Source organism: Podarcis melisellensis (assembly GCF_964234715.1).
Source record: "Podarcis melisellensis genome assembly, chromosome: 8".
NCBI lineage: Eukaryota > Metazoa > Chordata > Lepidosauria > Squamata > Lacertidae > Podarcis > Podarcis melisellensis.
Genome location: NC_138540.1, coordinates 65,505,639 through 65,519,726, shown reverse-complemented (window position 1 = coordinate 65,519,726; position 14,088 = coordinate 65,505,639). Strand labels below are relative to the sequence as shown.

The 14,088-nt window shown below is 45.0% G+C and overlaps 1 protein-coding gene across 3 annotated transcripts in view; it reads left to right on the top strand.

Moving 5' to 3' along the window:
• GPN2 (GPN-loop GTPase 2) overlaps positions 1–14,088 on the top strand; it is a 56,554-nt gene that overhangs the window by 5,007 nt on the left and 37,459 nt on the right. For 2 of the 3 annotated variants that reach the window (XM_081920846.1, XM_081920845.1), the window contains exons 4-6: positions 555–715; positions 3,725–3,855; positions 5,250–8,609. In XM_081920846.1, the coding sequence (XP_081776972.1) occupies positions 555–715; positions 3,725–3,855; positions 5,250–5,322 (365 nt within the window). In that variant the 3' untranslated portion in view covers positions 5,323–8,609. The remainder of the gene's footprint in view (positions 1–554; positions 716–3,724; positions 3,856–5,249; positions 8,610–14,088) is intronic. The other variant, XM_081920847.1, reaches the window with a different exon arrangement.

The following is a 14,088-nucleotide window of genomic DNA, read 5'->3' as shown; positions in this document are numbered from 1 at the left end:
TGCCAGTTAGAGAAGACAGCTGTGGGCTAGCCCAGGAGTGCAGAACCTTTGACCCTCCAGATATTGCTGAATTACAACTCCCATCAGTCCTGTCCATTGGCCTTGCTTGCTGAGGCTGATGGGAGCTGTAGTTCAGCAGTGTCGGCGGGGAGGCTAAATGTTCCCCACTGTTGGGCTAGATTCTAGTCATTACATTAGAGAAGAGAAACCTGAGACTCTCCAGGTGCTGCTGACTACAGCTCCCATCACCCTTGATCATTGGGCATACAAGCTGGGACTGATGGGAGTTGGGAGTCCAGCAATGTCTGCAGGTTCCCAAGGCAGCTCTTTATATATTTAGGAAGCCACTTTTTTTGGCATTAACAGGAGACTGGGATCTCCAGTGGGCTTGCCAACTCTTTAATGGCCTTTAATATAGGCATAGCATACCTATTTTAGATTGTAAGCCTATGGGTAGAGAGTGATGTGATTTGGCTTTATCTGCACCTTTTGTTCCTGAATTTGCTAGAGACTTGTTTTTGTTTGTTTGTTTGTTTGTTTGTTTTGTCTTGCAGCCTTCAATCTCGATTATTACACAGAGGTTCTTGATTTGTCCTATCTAGTGGATCACCTGGCTACAGATCCTTTCTTCAAGAACTATCAACACTTGAACAAGAAGCTTGTGGAAGTGATTGAAGACTACAGCTTGGTTTCTTTTGTTCCTCTCAATGTCCAGGTAGCCAAGCCAAATCAGCAGGAAAGTAATAATTGACATTTGAGAAGCAGGCAGCTGTTCAGTTTAGGTTCTGTTTGGACTACAGTGGTGCCTCGCAAGACGAAATTAATTCGTTCCGCAAGTCTTTTCGTCTTGCGAAGCACGGTTTCCCATAGGAATGCATTAAAAATCAATTAATGCGTTCCTATGGAAACCGCCTTCAGACCAGGTCCGGGGACAGTGTCCCCCGACCTCTTCCGAAGGTGGGCGGGGGACAAAAGTCTTTGTCCCCCCTGCCTGCCTAACCGGGAGAGCGGAAAACGTAGCGCTGCCTTCCAGCTCTCCCGGTTAGGCAGGCAGGGGAGACAAAGACTTTTGTCCCCCGCCCGCCTTCGGAAGAGGTCCAGGACCTCTTCTGAAGGCTGGCGGGGGGCAAAAGTCTTAGCTCCCCCCCGCCTGCCTTCAAAAGCCGTCCGGGCGCTTTTAAATCGCCCCTGGACAGTCCCGGGGCGATTTAAAAGCCCCCGGTTAGGCAGAGGTCCTGGACCTCTTCTGAAGGCTGGCGGGGGGCAAAAGTCTTAGCTCCCCCCCGCCTGCCTTCAAAAGCCATCCGGGCGCTTTTAAATCGCCCCGGACAGTCCCGGGGCGATTTAAAAGCCCCCGGTTAGGCAGGCAGGGGGGACAAAGACTTTTGCCCCCCGCCCGCCTTCGGAAGAGGTCCTGGACCTCTTCTGAAGGCGGGCGGGGGGCAAAAGTCTTTGCTCCCCCCCGCCTGCCTTCAAAAGCCGTCCGGGCGCTTTTAAATCGCCCCGGACAGTCCCGGGGCGATTTAAAAGCCCCCGGTTAGGCAGGCAGGGGGGACAAAGACTTTTGCCCCCCGCCCGCCTTCGGAAGAGGTCCTGGACCTCTTCTGAAGGCGGGCAGGGGGCAAAAGTCTTTGCTTCCCCCCGCCTGCCTTCAAAAGCCGTCCGGGCGCTTTTAAATCGCCCCGGACAGTCCCGGGGCGATTTAAAAGCCCCCGGTTAGGCAGAGGTCCTGGACCTCTTCTGAAGGCTGGCGGGGGGCAAAAGTCTTTGCTCCCCCCCGCCTGCCTTCAAAAGCCGTCCGGGCGCTTTTAAATCGCCCCTGGACAGTCCCGGGGCGATTTAAAAGCCCCCGGTTAGGCAGGCAGGGGGGACAAAGACTTTTGCCCCCCGCCCGCCTTCGGAAGAGGTCCTGGACCTCTTCTGAAGGCGGGCAGGGGGCAAAAGTCTTTGCTTCCCCCCGCCTGCCTTCAAAAGCCGTCCGGGCGCTTTTAAATCGCCCCGGACAGTCCCGGGGCGATTTAAAAGCCCCCGGTTAGGCAGAGGTCCTGGACCTCTTCTGAAGGCTGGCGGGGGGCAAAAGTCTTTGCTCCCCCTCGCCTGCCTTCAAAAGCCGTCCGGGATAGCGGGAAGCGCTTCCCTGCTATCCCGGACCGCTTTTAAAATGCTGGCGGTGGGGAGCAAAGCCTTTCGCCCCCGCCGGCCTTCCTGGACCTCTTCTGAAGTCCGGAGGGGGGGAGGAAAGGCTTTGCTCCCCACCGCCAGCATTTAAAAGAGGTCCCCGGAGATTTCCCTATGGGCTTTCGTCTTGCGAAGCAAGCCCATAGGGAAAATCGTCTAGCGAAGCGTCGCAAAAACCGAAAAACCCTTTCATCTTGCGGGTTTTTCGTCTTGCGAGGCATTCGTCTTGCGGGGCACCACTGTACTTCCTTTTCCTGCTGTAAAATGTAAACAGCGTCTTTCAGGATCTGGATTTTATAGGCTTTTACATTTCCGATATTGGCTGTAATTTGTTGCTATAGCATTAAATAATAATGTGTTTCATTAAATTACATGAAATAAATGGCTAATATAGTTTAGTGGCTAAGACACTGGACTGGGAAGCCAGGAGTCCTCCAATTCAAATCCTGCCTTTACCATGAGCTCACTTGGTTGATCTAAGCAAGCTTCTGTCTTTCAGACTCAGGATTTTTGTAAAGCAGGAGTGGGAAACCTGTGGCTTTCCAGATGTTGGCCTCTAATTCCCATTAATGTCAGCCAGCATGCCCAATAGACAGGGATGGTGGAAGTTTTTGTTCACCAACATCTAGAGGGACATGGGCTCCCCACTTCCACTGTAAAAAGTATTCAGATAATGTTTGTAATTGCCTTCAAATACTGGCCACAATCCTGTGCCCAGTTACTTGGAAGGAAAGCCCTCTTTCACTCAGTGAAGCTTGCACCTGAGTATCTGATTGTGCTCTAAAGCACTATTTAGTAATGCTAAATATTGCTATACGCTAACTTTAAAATAGGAAGTTTGCTTAAATTATGTTCCAGAAAGTAAAGAAACAGATGATAATTTGGCAATGCGTTTGCATATACTAGCCAGATTGGAGAGTGATGCTGAAAGGATCAAAGAGAATTAAAAATATAGCAAGGAGCTGGACTGCTTTTATTTGTCACTAGGAAAGTAAAGCTACCACATGTATTAATATGCTATATAAATGAATATGTGTATTTACGCTCAGTTATTCTGAGAAGAAAACATCTGTTAATACGGCATGGAACTAACAGGCAAAAGATTTAAAAATACAAGCACCATGTGACATTGTTTATCTGTGAAAGGCGTGCCTATATTAGAGCAAGAATCATGGAAGTTTAATGGGGAATCCAGCTACACTGGAAGTGAACAAAAAAAAGGTGCTGAAATGGAAAGGAATATTGAAAGATGATCTTTGGATTGCAGTCTGCCTGTAAGCCACCTCACATGTGCTTCTTTCATCACCTGATGATTGCAGCACCAAGTGGCAATGTGCATGTGTGAATGAGCTACTACAATTCAAAATCCACAGCTAGAACTTCTGTATCTCATCAGACCCAAACCAGATGGAGTCCCAAGTGATGAGAATCACAAGTGGTGAGGAATCAAGTGATGGTACATGCTGTGTGTTAACTGGCCCAGTGAGTAGCATCATGGAACATGAAAGACAAATTAATTTCAGCCCCTAACATGTCATTTTCCTAGGATAAGGAGAGCATGCAGCGTGTGATGCAGGCGGTGGACAAAGCCAATGGCTACTGCTTTGGAGACGCAGAGCACAGAAGCCTTCAAGCCCTGATGTCTGCAGCAGTGGGAGCTGATTTCCACTTCACATCGTATCCTTTTTTATTGTGTTCCCCTTCCCTGCTGAAAGGCTGAGTCTTATTTATGCATCCCAAGAAATAATCATCTAAAGGAAAGCTTCATGCCCATAACTATATTGCAGTTTTGAGGGTCAGTTTACACTACCATTGGCACTGGTAGCTGATCAGATGGAAGTTTTACTTATTTCCTTTATTCATTTAAACAAGTTTATAGTCCGCCTCATAGTATAAAGCTGTTGAAGCACTGTACAGTATAAACCTATGAATCAAACCTGTGCAGTGTGCATGAATAAGCCTGTTTCTGCAATTCCACCCCAGTTTCAAAGGTGTGTTGTGATTGTGGAAATAAGCTATATTTGTGACAATATCAATAGCATTTATTTATTTTTATTTTATTGAAGTATTTATAATCGACACTTTCATACAATTTAATCAAGGCAGTATACAGTATGCAAGATTATAATAAAATCAGTGAAAGCAACATCATTTGAAACTTCACTATAACATCAGTAAATACTGGTTGGTGAAAAAGAAAAATCATATTGCAAAGGCCTGTCTAAGCAAAGCAGGACCTGTATTCAGAAAGCATCTGAAAAAAGGTATGGATGATTCCTGATGATCCTCTACTGGCAGGGAGTTCCACAGGCAGGTCCTGCCACACTAAAGTCCCAGTCCCTAAGTAGAGGCCAACCAAAACTCAGAGGCATGAGGAACCACCATTGAAGGATCTTCATGATTGAAGTAGAGAGTAAGGAATCAGGCAGTCTTTAAGAGCCTTTTGGACCCATTTTTTTAGGGCTTTGTGAATTAATACATGTAGAACCAATGTAGGTGATACCAGGCTGATATCCAGGAGCACCAAGATACACCACCTGCATCCTGCATGTGAGATTGCCAGCATGGATGCAATCCATAAGCTGTGGTTTATTACTCCATATTCTGCATGTCCGGTCAGATATTAGGCTTTACGAGTAAGTTTCTAACCCTTAGGGCAGTAAGCAGAGCAAAAGCCCAAAGATGATGTAATACTGACTCTCTTTCTCGTATCTTTTGAAAACAATTTCTTATGAGCTGTGGGCAAACTTTTTACCACTCTTTGATTAAAATCTGAGCACCTCTGGGGTCTGAATAAAATTGTTTTGTGGGCTGGACGTAGCCTGAGGGCTGCCGGATAGCCACCTCTGATCGAGATAAATTGCTTCTCCCACTCTTGTTCCGTGGAGCTCAAATTCCTTTTTGTATTGTTTGCTGCTTCCGATACTGTACCTTTTGGATGGAATGTCCTCACATTAATTGCACTGTCAGCTAGCAGTCAAACAGAGATCTGTGCTCCTTTCTCTCTCACACACACTCTAAGCATCAGCCACCACTTGCTGTTTATTTCCCCTTGACTCACATATAACCAGCACGTTAGCAGTCCAGGAGAAGTATGTGCAGCCGCAGGAGAAAACTGTGGAACAGGAAACCATGGATGTGTAGCATGCCTGCTGCAACTGTCCACTACAGGTGGACAGCTCCTCCCATCCAAGTTGGTTTCCCATGTGTATTAACCTGAAGCTGAAGAAGTACCCTGCGAGATATGGACTACCAAGATTCAGCTTGTGCCTTTAGGTTCCTCCCGCACAATAACTTTCTTTCTGGTGTACTTGGGAGCCTCTGTGCTTGAGTCAAAGAGGGGCTTCCCCACCAAAAAAACCAGTTAGCAGTGAGCTGCGGTATGGGCAGCTGCGAGGCACAGAAGATGACCGGTGAAATGGCAAAAGTAATAGAAGTCTGCTTCCTGAAGGAAGTTTGCACCAAATATTGTCAGTGTGACCGCTCTGTTGTTGTTTCACTGAGAAGCATGGAATTCTGTTAACTTTGTACAATTGCATAGGAGCTTGACTGTCTTCTCTTCTGCGGCCGCCAATGCTCTGCCTCTGTTTGGCATTTCAAAGTGTGGAGATGACAAGCAGTGATGCCGGGCACTAGGGACAGGAGCACCCTCAAAGCCTCCTGACTCCACTTGCTGTGACACACACACACACACACCCGGTAAATGTCAGGTTTCGGCCTTCGCCTTCTAGGAGATTTCTTCTGGTGGAGGGACTGCTCAACCAATACACTCTGTTCCATACTTGTGTGTCTATATCCACGTCTGGTATTCTCCTTTTCGTATGAGGATTGCTTTCCTTCCCCACCCACAATAACTGCATGGAAGAGAAACAATATACAGTGGTACCTCGGGTTACATACGCTTCAGGTTACAGACTCCGCTAACCCAAAAATAGTACCTCGGGTTAAGAACTTTGCTTCAGGATGAAAACAGAAATTGTGCTCCGGCGGCGCAGCAGCAGGGGGAGGCCCTATTAGCTAAAGTGGTACTTCAGGTTAAGAACAGTTTCAAGTTAAGAATGGACCTCCAGAACAAATTAATTACTTAACCTGAGGTACCACTGTACACTTAAGACACCTTTAAATATATCATTATTGCTACTACTACTCCTATTTTGTTCAATTTCTTACTCGCCCTTTACCATAAGGTCTCAGGGCTAGTTGCAGCCATGTAAAATTTAATATTAACAGCAATTAATAACAAGTTGCAGTCACAGAAATAGAGTGGGTCCTGCAAACATTTCTCAAGTGTCAAAGGCCAGGGTAAAGAGGGTATATATTTAGCATTCAATGGAAACTATATAATGAAGGAGCCAGACACGACTATTTTGGGAGGGAATTCTTTAACCTAGGATCTGCCACAGAATGCTCTCTCTTGAGCCACCACTCCTGCCACCAAACATCTGTGTGTGGTAGAATTACCAAGAGGGCTCTGCTGGTATTAATATTCAAAATGGGGTCTGCAGGGAAGCAGGCAGTCTTTTAGATATTTGTTGCCTAAATTGTACAGAAGAAGCTTTCATGGACTAGAGTCCCACTTCATGGGGTGAGGGATGGGAAGAGTGAGTTCAGATGGAAAGGAAATATAATAAGGCAAAATAAAATCTATGACAGTTATAGTAAATTTTACTAGGTAAAGCTTTAAAGAAAGCAAAAAAAGCACCATGACCACAGCAATAATTGATTATCAAACTTTGCCAAATCACTTAACACCTATAGTGGGAAAGGAAGCCGTTATCACAATTCAAATCACACTGGGCCAGGAAGCTGTTTTCAGGATTCGAACTGCAGGTGAAAGAAGTGAAATTCTTGATAAGCTGTAATGTGGTGGTTGTATGCTGGAGCCTTCCTTTGGAACTGGTGTAGAGAGAATTCTAGCAGGTGCAGCTTATCTCAGTCCTGCAGCACTAATGGGTAATGTGTGGCACCTGTTACGATGTCTGTTCTTCATATCAAAGTGACTGAATGGGCATATGTGAGTTAAGGTGATCCTGCAAGTGAACAATGGCTATGTTCTACCTTCTCTGTTGGAGGCAGTATGCCTCTGAATACCAGTTGCTGGGAATCACAGGACTCTGGTCCTGCTTGCTGGCTTCCCATGGGCATCTGGTTGGCTACTGTGAGAACAGGATGTTGGACTTTGGCTTCCTCCAGCAAGGATCTTGCAAGAGTGCTGCTGCCGGAGAAGCATCTCTTCCACTCAACCGAGTACAGCTTTACTGGTGCCACAAGGGGTTGCTGTTGCAAGGAACAGGTAGGAGGACTGCTGGGTGTGCCTGGGACTGAAACTAGTCTCCAGCACAAAACTTTGCGGACAAAGATGGCCTTAGGCGTGTTCTCATGGTCTGTGTCATTATGAATGGGGATCCCTAACAAAAAAAAGGGGGGAGAGAAGCAAGCCTGCAGAACTGTCTTGAGTCTTACTTTAAAAAATAAAAATCTGGTTGTTGATGTGTTTGAATTACAGCATGAGACATACACAGCCTGCTGAAATCATTATAGTCACTTGTTTTATCATACCTCAAAGCGGAAAATCAAATGCTAAGCATGTAAGAACAGATACATTTGCCTTGCTAGATCTATTCTAACATGGCAGAGGCTGCAGTTTTTACAATCTCTGAGTGTGTGTTGCTGATAAGAGCCCTCTGGTCTCAATGTAGATCTTGGGTATTACTGTGGATATTTTTTAAAGCCTGTAAAAAAATCATTGTTAATGCTGTAAGCAATTTTTAGAACTCTCTATAAGTATTTGCCCAGTCAGTGAATTCTTGTCCTTGACACCAATGAGGTGAAAGTGGATTAAGGACATAGTTGCTGAGGTAAACCCAAGGAGAGAAGCTTCTGGAAAGCTCAGGAGAAGCTTCTGGAAATCACTTGGCTTCCCTTTTGTCCTTAAGCTTAAGATACCTCAGCTCACTAATACGGTCCCAGAATGGCAGGAGGGAATTACTCTTTTCTGTTAACTCACAGCTACTTTACTGTAGCAAAAGTTGCATAAGAAATTGGGCCTGAGAGGGAAGTGTGGTAAGAAAGCAACTGGCACAAAGAAAGGACATTGAGAGTAGGTGAGAGATGCTGAAGGAGGCCCTGTCAGGAGACATAGCAAGCCATAGTCTGTAAACCACCCTGAGGTCTTATGACGAAGGGTGGTATATAAATGTAATAAATAAAATAAAAAAATAGAAATTTTAAAAATAAATTTAAAATGGCCATAGCCAGTCCAGAGACTCAGAATGGGAAACCTATGTCTGACCAAATGATGTTAAGCTCCAACCCCCTTTAGGTCCAGCAAGCATGGCCAGTTGTCAGGGGTGATGGGAGTTTAGTCCAAAGAAACATCTGGAGCCAGGTTCCCCATCCCTGCTGTAAACAATACTGAGTTGGACAGACTAGTAAGTAGTCTGACTTGGTAGGAGGCAACTCCATATTGTGTTCCTGTTCTAAACTGACTGCAGCCATCTTGTGCCGCTTTAGTTGGGCCTCCCCAGGATCACACACGGTGTTTCCTTTCCACACCAGTGGCAACTCTTTCTGAGAGGCAGCCTGCATCATCACCACGGAAATGCTGTGCATGATTGAGGCTTCAGGTGGTATGCCACCTTACGTTGCATGTCCATGCCCAGGTGTGACAGCACGTGGAAACCTCTTGGCTTGGGAGCTTTATGGGGTGTGGGTGAGCATCAGAGACCAGCCCTCCAGCTCTTCCCAGCCAAGGCTCCCAAAGGTGTTGGCATCATTTGCTGCCGCCGCCTCCTCTGCAAATTTCCCATTTATGGGATTTGCACATTGTTCTATAGACACAGCCCTTGCTTCAGATGGTGCTTTAGATTTCCTCCCCAAGTGCCTTTTATCTCTGCAAGAAGGCCAGGGCTCTTCCCTCTGCCAGCCTCAGCGGCAGGTTCACAGGTGTGATGGGGCAGGGCTGGGTCTCAGCAGCTCTCAGCCTTTGAGCCTCCTCCATGTTTTAGTGAGCTATGCAGGGTATGTGCTGACAGGGCCAGCACAATCATTAGGTGGGGTGAGGCTCCTGCCTCAGACAGTATAAGCACCCTGCCTGCCCCATCACCTCCGCTGCAGTGCCAATGCCAATTTTGGCCAAGACCACACCAATATTGTGCAACATATATTGCGGTATGTGTAAAATCTTGCCCAAAATCGATGAGATCTTGCTCAGAATTGGTGCCAATGCCAGCGCCGCTTCTCTAGAGTTGGCAGAGATGGGCAGCACAAGTGGCAGCAACTGGACAAGGCAGCGGGACACACCATCCCTGTGCACTGGGCTCAGCAGCAGCTGATGTGGGCAGTAAAGTAAGAGTAGCTGGCAAAGTCAAGGCCCACCCCTTATAAAGACTGAAAGAGCTCAAAGAGTGGGAGACATGAAATGCAGGAAGCTGCCTTATACTGAGTCAGACCCCTGATCCATCCAGCTCAGTATTATTCTATACTGACTGGCAGCGGCTGTCCAGGGTTTCAGGCAGGATTCTCTCCCAGCCCTGGAGATTCCAGGGACTGCACTATGGCCCTTCCCAGCCCTGAAATTGGCTTCCAAGGTTCAACATCCTAGTAGCATATTAATTTAGTAGCAGGCTGGGAAGCACATGAGAAAAGGCCTTTCTTGGTGGTGTCCCCACAATTTTGGAACTCTCTTTGAGTTAACATTCATTTGGGCCCATCAGTTCTTTTTGCTGTTGCTTGTCTTTAGGAGAATCTGGAAATCTAATTCAGTATCGGCTATCTGTATATCTGTATCCACACAGTGCTTCATACTCTGCCTAAGGTTATATTGTTTTATCTGCCTTTGTAGATTGCTTTGTGGGCTTGGTCCTGAAAAGTGACAAATATATTACTGAAATGAATTAATGAATTAATGAGCTGTAATAGACTCCTATTTCCACCTCCCTGCACTTTTAGCTGTGTTGTCATTATATTGCTGTTCCTTATCATACTTTGAATGCTGCCACTTGTTTGCCAATGTATTAAAGTTATACGTAGCTAATGTGCTTCAATGCACTTTAGTGCGGTTCAACTAATTGTGAAATACTAGTACTTATCCATGGGTTATTATAGTGTAATTAAAGGCTCCTGGAGAAGTGTTTGAAACAAAAAAGGCTTGACAGGATGTTTTAAAGCCATCACAATGTAAAAAGAAAAGAGTCGCTAAATCAAGACCAAATAACTGGGATCAAAGTTCTGCACTGTGATGAAACTTGCAAGGGAAGCTGTTATAACCTTAATGGGCCTCCCAAATCAGTGGTGGCCCAGCACTGGTCAGCCAGTCTTGGTATGTATCACCTCTAAACTATTGCAATGTGGACAAATAAGTAAATTGAAAATGCTTGGAGACTGGGGCTAGAATGGGATATTTGAATCTGCCCCAGATGGGAACAAGGTGGAGCTTTGCAGTTGATTTCCGCCTGCTCTTGGCTTCAGTTCCCCAGAGTTCACTCTTCTGTTCCTCCTCTGCCATATCTACCACCCAAGCGGCACTCTTGGAGCAAACAGCTTTGTTTGCAAAGCGGCAGCTGTTTGGTAGCCTATGTGATGAGATGCCCTGCTCCTCCACCCTACACAAACTGCTTAGTAACGGCTTTTTCAGCAAGCCCAATGGCCCTGTGGGCCTCTCGAGAGAAGCCGTTAGACCGGCTTTGAGGTTCTGGGTGCCCATGGCAATTCTAGCGTTTCCTTGGCTTGCTACAGTCTATCTTGCAATTGGGCAACTCTGCTCCAGCTGTTCCCTGTTAACTCATTGAAGGCTCTCAGCATCATAGCTTTTTGAGAATCAACATACCGTCCCAAAGATGAGGCAGCTGCCTTACTCTGAGTCAGTCTAGGATTTCAGACGGGCTCCTCTCCCAGTCCTACTTGCAGATGCTGGGATTTGAGCATGGGAATTTCTGCATGCAAAGCAGATGCTCTATCGCTGAGCTATGGCCCTTCCCAACATTTAATTTCACAGAAATTTAATTTCACATAAAGTAGAGCCATGCTTGTATGCACGCACACCCCAATTCTAATATAGCAATCAGCCCAGCCACCTCCCTTGTTTATAGTTAAAGATATATTTGAGGTGTGTAATCATTTTAACAACAGCTTCAAAGGCTATCGCTGCATTATGTGAAAGGAAAGGCAATGTGCTGCATTGTACCTTTGTGTCATTGGTGCCATAGAGGCAGGATTTGGGGGCAGAGGTCCAACTCAGCAGAAGAATCAGGAAGGCCCCTGAATGCAGCAGGCCTCATTTTGATTTAAATATTCAGGCTGTGTGCACCCTACACATTTAAAGCATATACCCCCTGCCCCAAAGAATATTGAGAACTAGAGTTTAAGGATGCTGGGAATTGTAGCTCTGTGAGGGGGACAAGCTGGTCCTGTACAAAAGAGACCGGGTCCACTTGAACCAGAATGGAACAAAATTGTTGGTTCTTAAAAAAATGTGGCAGAGCAGCTTTTAAACAGATTGCTGGGGAAAAGTTGACAGGAGCTGAGCAGCGTCTGGTTCAGGGTAGGTGACCAGGAATTATATTCAGGGGAGTGAGTGGGTTGTTGCTACTCTCTGTGATTGCTCAAAGTGAGATTGTCCTGTCCCTCCTCTGTAGGAATGGAGGATAAATTTGATTCAGTTCAGATTTAAAAGTAAACTTACCTAATTGGCACTTTCTGAAACAGCACACAAACTAAAACACAGCCATCCTTAAAAATTCACTTTCTCCAATTTTTGAAGTACAGTTCTCTAGCCAAGGAACGTGTACGAAAATGCATATGGTACTATTGGAAAGTGTGCATATACAGTCAAACCTCGGGTCTTGAACAGCTCAATTTTCGAATGTTTCAGCTCCCGAACACTGAAAAACCAGAAGTGCGTGCTCTGGTTTTTAAACGTTTTTCGGAACCTGAACATCTGACGCGGCTTCCTCTTGAGTGCAAGAAGCTCTTGCAACCAATCGGAAGCTGCGCCTTGGTTGTCAAACATTTCAGAAGTTGAACGGTCTTCCGGAACAGACTACATTCAACAACCAAGGTTTGACTGTATCAATAAAAATAACATACAAATGCATGATCAGTGTAGGGTTCAACAGCCTGGTGGAGATAGTGGATAGAACACTGTCCCTCCTCCACCAGTCACCTTGTAGAAGACCTTTTAAAAAACCCAGCTTGCTAAGAGGTCATAGCCTGTAATTCTGTGTGCTGGCTGTGGAAGAGAGGGCAAATGATCCACAGTGAAGGAGGTCTGTGGCCCTGGGCGTCGGATGGCTCCAGGGGGTCGTACACTCGGTGGGGTGGGGCCATCCAAGTGGAGTTAGGTAATGCAGGATGTAATCCTAGGGCTATGGATCCCTTGGTTTTAATTGTCTCTTTTGTTTAAACCACATCCAGTGCACATTTAAAGCACATGACTTTCCCTCCAAAGCCCTGGGAACCAGTTTGTTAAGGGTACATACTGGGAATTGTAGCTATTTGTGGCAGAAACTACAGTTCCTAGGAATCTTTTTGGGAAGCCATGTGCTTTAAACGTATGTTTGATGTGCTTCAAATATATGACTTCTCCTCTTCCATGGCTAGAATGGAAATGTGGGCTACTAGTCTCTTAACCAGCAAATAAAATGTTATGCAGACCTAGTAACTTTTGTGGGTGTATTTTCAAAGGCGATATACATAGGTTAATTAAATAAGACTACTTCTAATTTAATATAATTAACATAAAAATTGCTGTGTGGCCTCCACAGCATGGGATTTAGCAGCAGACAGTTGATGGATCTGAGTGGTGATGATGAGGCAGAAACATTCCAATAGAAATAATTAGAGTTATAAACTTTGGCTTCCAATCATTTTCTTACACCCAATCCTTCTACATTTTTAAATCTTTTTACGCACCCATATATTACACAGTATACAGATATGTTACATGCATGTGTACCTCATCTCTCATCCATCACTATGTTTAAGATCAATGTAGGGCCAAACTGCATGTTAATTCGGACTTTAAACAACACATATTTAAGCTGTGGCACTTCTGTTTTGAAGGAAAAACATAGTGTGTGTGTGTGTGTGTGTGTGTGTGTGTGTGTGTGTGTGTGTGTGTGTGAAGTCAAATTGAATCAGAGCCCTGGACCATTTTCCAGTGAACGGCTGGTACTTGTCCCCAAAGCTGCTGTAGATTGCAAGTTATTGTTGCTTAACTCTCACTTTACTTTGTATTTATGTACTTAAACATTGATTGGGTGTTGTTGTCGTTTTGTAATATTTATTCTGCGTTTGCTCAATTGTTTGTCATTTGAATTTACTAACATGTATTTTGCGTATTTGTATTTTCAACCTTTTGACGTTTTTGAATGTTTGCTGTGAGCTGCTTTAGGCACAGTTCACTGTGGAAAAGCACCATATACTCAATCAATCAATCAATCAATCAATCAATCAAATGCCAGCATAGATGGATGGCTCTTCAGTGGGAAACAGGCTTGAGGCCTAGTTCCGATTGGGAGTATGATCCAGATTGGGAACTTGCGTGGCTGCTTTCTCCTCAGAATAAAAGTGGCATGCAGCTTCCATATCTGGTTTGTTGTTGTTGTTGTTTTTTTGAATTTTTTATTTTCAATGCAGAATCATAACAAAAATTACAAACATTGAATCCAAAATAATATTATACAGACAAAAATCCCCGGAACATATAGAAGAAGAAAAAACAGAAAAGGAAAAGGAAACAAAAAGCAAAGGAAACAAAACAAAACTAAACAAAAACAAAAAAGCACACATCTACAGAACAAAACCATATCATTATGTACATAAACACAAATTGACTTCCTTCCTTTGTTCTAAGACCTCAAAAAAATTACTCTTACTGTATTGTTGTGCCTAATTAGATTACTTCCACCT